This window comes from Lygodium microphyllum, chromosome 30 (genome assembly GCF_053477565.2).
Source record: "Lygodium microphyllum isolate KBCC chromosome 30, Lygodium_microphyllum_v1.1.10, whole genome shotgun sequence".
Lineage (NCBI taxonomy): Eukaryota > Viridiplantae > Streptophyta > Polypodiopsida > Schizaeales > Lygodiaceae > Lygodium > Lygodium microphyllum.
In genome coordinates this window covers 20,112,097-20,122,460 of record NC_141164.1, presented here as the reverse complement: position 1 = coordinate 20,122,460, position 10,364 = coordinate 20,112,097, and the positions used below count along the sequence as shown (strand labels likewise).

At 39.7% G+C, this 10,364-nt stretch overlaps 1 protein-coding gene across 1 annotated transcript; it reads right to left on the bottom strand.

Annotated features, from left to right (window-relative positions):
• Window positions 1–2,124: 2,124 nt before the first annotated feature.
• LOC148009607 (putative protein phosphatase 2C 46) lies at window positions 2,125–7,368 on the bottom strand. The gene is made up of 5 exons (XM_087672441.1): window positions 6,729–7,368; window positions 5,318–6,052; window positions 4,524–4,885; window positions 3,529–3,765; window positions 2,125–2,844 (listed from the first exon to the last, which is right to left on the bottom strand). Exons 2-5 carry the CDS (start codon window positions 5,595–5,597, stop codon window positions 2,563–2,565), a joined length of 1,161 nt encoding a protein of 386 aa, XP_087528567.1. The 5' UTR covers window positions 5,598–6,052; window positions 6,729–7,368; the 3' UTR covers window positions 2,125–2,562.
• Between the last annotated feature and the right edge of the window lie 2,996 nt (window positions 7,369–10,364).

Below are 10,364 nucleotides of genomic sequence, written 5' to 3'. Positions count from 1 at the left end.
ATTTGCTTTGTGATTATGCTCTCTTTATATAAGTGCATCCATGTGTCAAGCCTTTTGTGATGGTGCTTATAAGCTGTCGCCTGGCAAGTGGGATTTTGATCCACAATGTTAAATTGCAAAAAATAAATGCCATCAAGAACAACAAAACTAATTACAAGTTTAAACACAAAAAAAGACTTAAGACAAAATGTAGGTACTTACAAACCCTGCTTTCCATGTATTGACAACTTGTGATCTGAAATTTGGGATCCAATTCGTTCCATTTGGATTCATTGTGCCTCCCTCTTCTGTGGTCTAAATATCCCACACCACCCTACTTTGTGCTTCAACCCACTCTTGACCATGAGCAAAAATTAGCATAGGTATAGGACCTAAGCCTTCTTCTACTCTCCTCTTGTTTTTTCACTACTATAGCTTTAACTAAGGCCCTCTTTTTTGCAATGGTTTTCCAAACCTTTTTCATGCCCAATGGCCTGTACAACTCAAATGCATGGGGCTAGAAAACTTACTCTCCATACACAACAAAAATCACAACATGGAGCAATCAATTTGCAAAAAACTTCTCATCAAGATGACCAAAGACTCTGTCATGGAGCTGGTTTGGCTTGGGAGGGTGGTAAATAAGGGGCGAGTTTATAAATACCTTGGATACTAGTTGGTGTAGGGGAGATTGAAGCAACTACTTCTAACTGGATTTTGGATAAGCTAAGAAGGAAAGTTAGCAACTAGAAGTACATAGCATGGTCACTACATGTGACACTTAAAATCCTACATGTCTCTCAACTTGTGTTTGGAGTGAAAGCTAAAGGTCTGGTTTATGATCTATCATCAACATGGAGGAAACTCTTAAAGTAGAGGGGTGAATCACTCAACCATGGGATTAATAGGCTTGCAAATGTGTTTTGGTCATGGGATTTGAGGCCCCCTCTAGCTTTAGCACTAGGCAAAAGAGGTGACACTATGGATAGGAAAGAAACTAGAAAAATTTTGCATTGGTTGGATGACCAACGGATGGTTATGAACTCAAATTGGGGGACCATGAAATAGGATCAACCAAGGTCTCTCAACCTGCTACATGGAATTTTGTGCCCAACAAGTTAATCAATGTGACTAATGGTAGCATATTGGAATAGGGACATTAGAGGTCCCTATTTAAGGCTAGAAGGGAAAAGTATAATGAAAGGTGTTAAGACTTCTACATTGAAGAAGTTGCGTGTAAAGAAAGTGGAAACCAAGAGGGCAAAGAAGGTGTAGGGGCTAGTAAAAGTTTGAGGACAAGAGTTGATCCTTAAGAATATCTAAACTTTCATTTCAAGATAGAAACTTCACCTAATGCATAATCATAGGAGCATCATTACACTAAGTAAAATTGGAGAAAGAGGGACATCAAATGGCAAGCCTATTTGCAAGGAAGAGAAGTCATTAAGTCATACGTTTTGGGATGGATGCAAAGCTTTCCAAGCTTGAAGGAGCATTCTTCCACACATTGAGTTTGGTGTCCAAAGTGGTCATGAATTGCTATCTTGTGTTTTTGGGGAGGGTAAACCTTTAGGGAGATTCAAATCACTTGCTTTTCACACCAATAGAGTGATTGACTTAGAGGCAATTTGGAGATCAGATAGGATTAAAGCAATGTTTGGGAGTCAATTGAGGAGGTTACATGGCCAAAAGTGACCTCAAAGGTGGCTCTGAAGTCTCTTATGTCTCACCAGTTTTTAAAAATAAAAAAGGAGGAATTGACTAGGCTCTATCTCTTGCTAAACTTATCTCCTTCCCTCTTAGTATGTAAAGTGAAATTTAAACTAATACAATGTTTTGATGTCTAAAACACAATGAGCATGACCATTTTACTTTTAATATGCAACAAACCAAGTATCATTATATAACTTAAGATAAGGGAAAATGCAAGGACCTTACCATTTTATACCAAAGATAACGATAGTGAAATGGAATCCTAATGTCATTCAAGCCTATCGATAGCTCTCAATAAGTCAATTAAATATGTTGCATGCATCATTCAAGATAAGAAGTGTATGAGTATGGACATACGAATAAGTGAAAATGAGTAGACATATCGATACACCAAAGAACGCCCTTGAACCATTGGCTTGTTTAGAAAGGCATTGCAGCTTGTCTAAAAAGCAACTTTATAAAGCGTCTCTCCAAGATTTATTTTCTTTTCATGCAAGAAGTACTTGAAACAGTGGAAGAGAAAAATGCATCTTGTTCTTGCAAGATTTCTCAGGTTGGTTAATATTTACATTATGAGAGAGAGAGAGGAACCTGCACCCCCAACCAAGAGTATGACTATCTTACAGAAAAAGAAGAGTCATGATCAGAGATGAGCCCATCCAACATCCTCAAATTATAAATGGGATATTGAGTTAAGGGGACCCATGCAGCGATCGAGCATATATCTAGGGGGTGTAATGCGGCTAGCCTCTAGTCTTCACGATAAAACTCTGTGGGTGAATGAGATTAGCATTGGAATTGGAAGGTGGGTCTGTAACTATCTTATGTGCAGAAAGAACCGAAGATAGTCCCTAAATTGGAGTGGGGTTATTACACAGAGTGTGAAAGATTGTCAATGATATCACAGGAGAAGATATCTAGAGGGGCGTTCACAGTGCTGTCGACTGATGAGGCGACGCGGGACCTGGGCTTGGGGCTGGACCTTGCAGCGGCAGATGGGTTATGCTGATCCAGATACACAACCACAACACTGATGTCGTCGTGGAAATAGCGCCTCGTGCCACGCTCCAGCTTCTGCAGGTCCGAATAGCGCATCTCCCGCTTCCTGGCTGCTTCCTGCAGTGCTGCCGTCACTAGCCTCCTCGCAATACCCTAATAGTTTCAATGCATCCATCAACATGAATCATGAATCAATTAATAAGCCGTGGGCACATCTAAAGCTGTTTGACATTCTCTAACATTAAGAACAAATCTGTCATATAGCGTTTCTTTTTCGTACATGTATGCATGCATGTATTCTGACTTTATGTGCGTATGCGCGCAGTATCTATGATATGTCTCTATGCATGCATGTACTTTTTATCGTACTTCCGAATCTATGCACGTATACGCGTAGTATCTATGATATGATATTTCTCTAAGCATGAATGAATAAATGAGCTCACTTTTAAAATTTAAGTTGCAGTCCGAATAATCATGATTAACTTTTGCAGTTTTTGACTTTTAATCCTGGATTGAACTGTTCAAGGGATTTAAGATTAAGAACAAATCGTCCTTCAAACCCGTGCTAACTTTTTGTATTCCTTTTATTTGTTACATGTATGCATGCATGAATGCATGTTATATCGGTGTGTTTTGTGCACACACACACATAAACACAAAGTGCGGTGAAGGTATGGATGAGTTTATGTATGCACTCACATTCTTTTTCATGTGAATATGTACGCCATATAACGCATGCCTTGCATTACTGTGTGTATGTATGGATTGTGTAGGCACCATAGGTCACAGATGAACAAATGCCAGCTCAACAAAGCAACTTAGCAAATGACTTACACGTCTTGGACTTTTCTGCACAATGTCTACAGCTTCTTGGTCAGTCATGTGCTCCCACAGGCCGTCAGAGGCGAATATCAGGAAGCGGTCCTCAGGAGTGAGACTGCGGTGCTCAATGTCAGGTTCTGCAGATAATACTGCCTTCTTCAAAGGCACAGCCAGCCCGATATGGGAGAACAATGGATCCCTATTAACCTCAGGATTCTTCAGATACACATCGCCAATGGACCTTGACACCTGCATTCATGATCAACCAATAACAGTAAATGTTAAGACCACGAAGGCTTGCATCAGTCTACCTTTGTATCAACCAAATATTCTAACTAACTGTTCCAGAGGAAAAATGCTTCCCCTACCACACTTTTGTATCGACTAAATCCTCTTTAAGGAACAGGAAAAGTGTACAATTAAACATTGATGTAACTACATGATCAAAGTCTTATGACACACTGCTTATCAACTAATCAACTAAACCCTCTTTTAAGGAACAGGAAAAGTAAAGTAAAGTTGTACAATCAAACAGTGATGTTACTGCATGATTAAAGTCTTATGAGACAGTGCTTATCATGATGTTAGTACATGATTAAAGTCTTATTAGACAGTGCTTATCATGATGGCTTGCCTCTTATTTCAATAATTTCTGATCTTTCAAAGGAAGACAATCACCATTCAGGATCATCTCGTTGAGTAAGATCATTCACTTTTTCTCTACTCATAGATGCTCAACTACAAGATACATGAATACACAAATATGGATGCTCAATCATCCAAAGGACTTCTCAAGTGCAGTTCCCTACAGTCATCTTGATCCGCCTGCCCCGCAAGTCACCTAATCAACCTCATACAATAAGACTTGAAATATAAACTGATTATAGGTTTTGTAAATTGTGCTTAAAACGTTTTAGTGTCATACAGTTTTATGGTTACTTTCCCCTTCTTTCAGCTAGCACAGACAGCATTGAGAACGACTACATGACAAAAACTGAGTGTGGTACCTGAATGATGCCTTTGACTCGCCAAACACCTTGTTTCTGCACAACTATGTGGGAATCATCCGGATGCTGCGCTTTGAGTTCCTCTCTCACCTCAGCATTGCATGCATTGTGCTCTTCAGAAAGCCTCACAGCTACAACTCTGCCTTGTTTGACAGTCCCCAATACAACCCTAGAGTCCCCAAGGTTGGCTATGTATATGCTGCTGCCATACAACACCCCTACAAGGCAGCATGATCCGCTTGAGGCAATCTGTGGTCTGGACCGCCAATTCTTATCGACAATGCCCAGGAACTCCTCTTCTGTTGCGCTGAAAGCTTTCTTCAGCACTTTGGTGGACATGCCCCCAAACTCTTGTGCAAAGCCTGCTCATCAGATCGTATACACTAGGGGGGTTAAATAAGGCCAAATTTAAGCATTTATAAAAATGAACAACAGTGTAATCTAATTGAAGTATCTTTGTAAGCTGGGACCAAATAATAAGGACTTCAAGAGATCAGGTAAATTCTGGTCGTCAGCTAGCACATACGTTAATCTGTGAAAACGAATTTCTGCAAACTGAAGGAGAAATCGAAGAAAATATAAAGCTTATGACAAAAGGGGTCATTTCTCCTGTATTGAATGGTCTATCGCATGCATCGATACCATCTGTCAATGTCTTACAGGAAGGGCATATTTAAAGGAATTTGAAGAGCAATATTGAAAGAAAACAGGTAACACCAACAAACTAAAACGCGTATTATTGGAGCAGTTCAAGCCGAAAGATTGATAATACAATGATCAATTTGATATCTTACCTTCAATCTTTGGAAACAGACGGCTGGTTATAAAACGAGAGGCCTCTGGGCCTCCATGCCCATCATATACACCAATGAAAGTCCCATAAGGCCCTGACTTGACTTGGCTCTGATCTTCCAAAAGCTCATTCGCTTGCACAACAGCAATGGAGAAGTCTCCCGTTGCAAACTCTGTGAGATCCTTGTACCACAGAAGCGAGTCTTGATTATCCACCGCAAACTCAGAGGTTGAGCTCAGGAAATTGGGCCGCAAACAAGCACATAACAGATTCGCCATCATGTCTTGTAGAGGGAATGTATATTTTAGCAAGCAGCAGCTAATCGACGGATTGGTTTATGAGGAGATTAGATCAAGCTCCTGCACAAAGCTAGTAATCGAAATCGCACAAAACGTCGACGATGATGAGTCGAGGAGGAGGACACTCGTGAGGTTTGAGACGATTGATTCTGCTGAAGACGTAGTGCCTTGGCCTGTTCTCTCTGCGGATAAGAAGACAGGCACGCCAATGAACATAATTTGACCAGCCCTAACAGATTTCTGGAGTTAGGGCCTTTAAGCTCGTGGAGATGGCAGTAGCTGGCCGCGAGGTAAATATTGAAGCAAAATAATGATCTGGAAACGAGTCAGAAAAGATTTGCAGATCTCGACCACGGATTTGTGTAATTCCGGAAAAGGAACAATCGAACTGCGACTGAATTTGGGATAAAGCGTACAGGATGTTGCTCCGAAATGGCCTGCCAATCGAAGATCAAATTCTCATGTTGTCAAAGCGCGTACAGATGATTTAGTAAATGCCGTGCAGCAATAAGATCATGTGACAACTCAGAATGCAAAGCCCCGGGCCCGTTGATTATATCTTGCAAGAAAAGCAATGCAGAAGACTCGAAGAAGATGAAGAAGAAGAAAGAATCATAATCCGGCACTATTGATGAAATATATGATGATCTATTGCAAAAAGAGAGAGGGACGCGGTTTCAGTTATGAAGAGAACTTTGGCTGCACGTGACTGAAAACGAAGGCTGCTGATCGAGGATTAGTGACAGGACTAGATTCTAGAAACTAATCGAGAGAGAGAGAGAGAGAGAGAGAGAGAGTGTGTGTGTGTGTGTGTGTGTGTGTGTGAGAGAGAGAGAGAGAGAGAGAGAGAGAGAGAGAGAGAGATGTCACATGTGCGTGTGTGCGTGTGCGCGCAGTGTGATCAGACACGGAAGACATGGAATGACGAATGCTTCTATAAACACAAGCAGGCACAAGATTTCAGAAGCGCACAGAGAGAGATCAGAGAGAGAGAGAGAGAGAGATTCTGTGTGTGTAATCAGAGAAGGAAGACATACCACGAATGCTTCTGATAAAGAGTTACTTTAACACAAGCAAGCAGAACATTGCAGAAGCTTCGAGAACCAGTGCTACCTGTTGCAACAGTCGTATATTGTTCTGATGATGAAAGAAGGCTTCTCTTGCAGCAACAATGATCGCAAGATGCTCTGATCAAGAAAGAAGGCAGCTTCCCTCGCAAAAATAATCGCAATGTGCTCTGATCAAGAGAGAAAGGCCCGGGGCAGTCTATCAATGGCAAAGCATTTCTGCGAGAATCAAGTCTCTGCGGAGATCAACCTCTTTAAAGAAATGGCCAGGAATGTTGGCCGTGTGAGAGAGACTAGCTGGCTGAGAGTCGATGCAATCAAGGGATATTAACGATGATGATGATGGTGACGATTATATACGATTGAAGGGGACGACAAGGGGGGAGGAGGGGCGGAGAAGAAAGAGAAAATTAATGGAGCTCGTGATGTTCCGTGCCAATCGCCATGACTCTCTCTCTCTCTCTGTCCTCTGATTAAAATACGCAATCTGCAACTAGAGCGCCGGCGTATATTTCTCTCTCTGTACTGGCATGGTGTGCGATGATGAGATCATGCCCGGAGGAGGAGAATATTGACTTTAGCATTGAGGCAGGCTGCTGGGGCGGCAGCCATGCCCAAATATCAGACTAATCATCAACAGTGCAACTATAAATGAGAAAAAGAAGAAGGTCATGCTGAATGTGAAAGAATGGGAGGCGCATGATGCTTATCCCAACATTAGCAGATGGGCTTCTATCATCTATCATATTATTAAATTGAACCGATTAAATTGTACTTGATGATCTAACGTATATTATTCGTTTTAGTTAACTGATGACCTAACATATTATTAAATTGGACTGATTAACTTCTGACAAGTTATGGATCTAACATACTATTTTTAAATTGAACGGAGCATCTTTAATTCATTGATGGCCTAACCTTAGTTTGTGGTTATCTTTCTTTCTTGCGTCGTCGTTTTCCCTTCCAATTTGCGCAGGCAAACCGTGTGCCCTTGTTCCTTTTTTTCTTTCTTTGAAATTTTCTCCTTACTTATTAATAAGATGATGTTTACCATGATCGTATCTTCTGACCATAGTGATTGTTAATTTACTATGATGATGTTTACTATGATTGTATCCTTTGATGATAATTTACCATGATGATGTTTACTATGATTGTATCCTTTGACCATAGTATTGACTTATTAGTTTGGTGATGTTTACCATGATTGTATCCTTCGACCATAGTGCCCAATATATCCTACTTTGGCTCTCCGAAAATTGTGGTTTAGTGTCAATCAAGTTGTTACAACTTCTCATTACTTAGTATGATTGTGCTCCCCATGCCTCTACCCTTTGATCATGGTGTCAAATATTTTACTCTACCCATGACAAAACCATGGTTTCAATGTCAAGCACATTAATGTTAAAAACTTTAAAATCTTTGAACCAAAAAAAAAAAATAACTTGAACATTTTTAAGTACTTTGATTATATAGTCAAAGTTGGTCATGAGGGATAAGAAATGCTTGCACTTTTCATGGGTATATGGGTGGGTCATACATTGTGGATTGCTCTATTTCTAGCATTGTCACAGAGCATGGGATATGCAATTACTTTGAGGCTATTCACATGAAGAGAGAAACCAAAACCCAATTTAGGGTGGTTTTCATTTCATTGCAAGCAACTATTGTCTTCACATTTCCTTTAAGAGTAGTTAGGGTGCCTTGAACGAGTTATTGGTGATTGAAGGATTTAGTTATAAGGTGAAAGCCAGTTGCTGAATTATTCATTAAGTAAGAACATCAATAAAGCAATATCCATGCTTTTGTTGAAGCGAGTAGGTCCTTCAAGGCCTTACATGTTGCAAAAGAGAGAGAGTTTCAAAACATATTGTTTCTTATGGTTAAAAGGGAATATTTGCATATAATAGACTCCATGCTTTTTACGACAACAATGAAATATGGTTTAACATCAAGAAGGAATAAAATAGATTTAGAAACAAGCAAAGAATTAAATAATCGAAGGATTCACAAAGATTACTAGTTCACTCTTAGAGTTCCTATTTTGCTTGTAAATAAGAAGAAACAACCATATCCCATGTATATTGACTATATGACTCTAAATAAATTCAATGTTAAGAATCCATATCCTATTCCTTGCGTAGATGATCTCTTAGATAAGCTTCAAGTGTTAGTGTCTTTAGCAAGATAGATCTTAAAATTCACAATAGGTGCTCCACGCGTAGATTCTCCTAGCACTTCACATTGATGTTCTCCCAATGCTTCGAGTTTGGGTTAAAAGGCATATTTCGTGTAGCAAGAGGGTTCATGGGTGTTTGAGTCACTAAGAAACCAACCACAAGAGATTCCAAAGCTTTTGTGTGAGGAGTTGGAAAATAAAAAAACTAAGAGGGTCATATCTTAAGTGGACCATGTTTGTGAAAGAACTTGTGTTTCTCCTAGTACAAAAAAATGCATGACTTACCCATATAAATAAAGAAAAATATCATTATGGAGTCCTTGGATCTCACTAAATAGGGTTCATTAGCTTGATAATTGAAAAAAAAAAGTCATGTGATATCCCGACTTTAATTTAAAATCTTCCCGACTTCTCACAGAATGGACTTGAAGAACTCTAAAATCATTAAAAATAGAGAAGATCTTGAGCACAAAGACCCAAGGGTCATAACCCAACATTCTCTCATATTAACAAATACTATAGCCACCCGTCACAAAAGTGACCGCGCAAACGAGAGTTAGGAGCCATAAGTCGAATTTGACTACACACATTTAAAACTTGGTAGGTAGAGATTAATCATAAAGCTTTAAGCCTTAAAGCTTAAAAAGCTTAAGAAATAGAAGGAAGAGAGGAAGATGACAACAATCCTTGGCCGCCATCTCCCCTCCCCCTTTTTATGGAAAAAATAACGATGCAAAAAACCCCCAACCTTGGCATCTCTGATCCTGAACTAAAAAGCATGATTTCACCATCAATAATTCAACAATTAACTCTAGCAATCTCCCCCTCTTTTTCAGTTTGACAAGAGGCTTGGGATGAAGCAAGATCATCCAAGAGGTGGGCAAAACAATCATGGCATCTATGACAACCTCTCTAGACAAAAAAAAAAAACACACACACACACACATACACACACAAGATAGAACCACCATATCATTATTGAAACTATGTAGGAGCCTTTGTTGCATTGTGTAGATTTTCTAAGAGTGAGGAATAAGGTCAAGAAGGACAAAAGAAACTTGAAGTTTGGGGAAAATGTACCTAAAGGACATTGGGAATAATCAGCATGAAACTCTTGTGATGAGTGTTTTTTGAACCAAAGAAGTGCAAAGTTTTGGTATTCATCTTGAGCATGCTTAGTTTTCAATGGAAATAGGGTTTTTCATTACTACACGAGGAGAAGGAGACAAGCTACATCGCATGCATAGAAGTATGCTTTAGTGGCATGAGATTTTATGAATATAATTGACTAAACTCATTTCCCTCAAGTGAAGCTTACACCTTGACTACCACAAGTTTGTACACCCACTACCTCAAGTTGGCGCTTTATTACTTAGCTTGAATGGTCACACACATCTACCTCAATTGATCATGTACTTCAATCTATCACTTATCTTGAGCTGGATCTACCTTCCTACTTCAAGTTTGCAGCAACGCAAGTTGGCATATACACTTACACTC

What these genes read in the sequence shown, in the direction of transcription:
- LOC148009607 (XM_087672441.1), bottom strand. Translation starts at nt 5,597, where the DNA reads ATGATGGCGAATCTGTTATGTGCTTGTTTGCGGCCCAATTTCCTGAGC. An exon ending in TCTGTTTCCAAAGATTGAAG is followed by an intron (nt 4,886 to 5,317) that starts GTAAGATATCAA and finishes TCTGATGAGCAG; the next exon opens with GCTTTGCACAAGAGTTTGGG. An exon ending in TGCAGAAAAGTCCAAGACGT is followed by an intron (nt 2,845 to 3,528) that starts GTAAGTCATTTG and finishes TGAAACTATTAG; the next exon opens with GGTATTGCGAGGAGGCTAGT.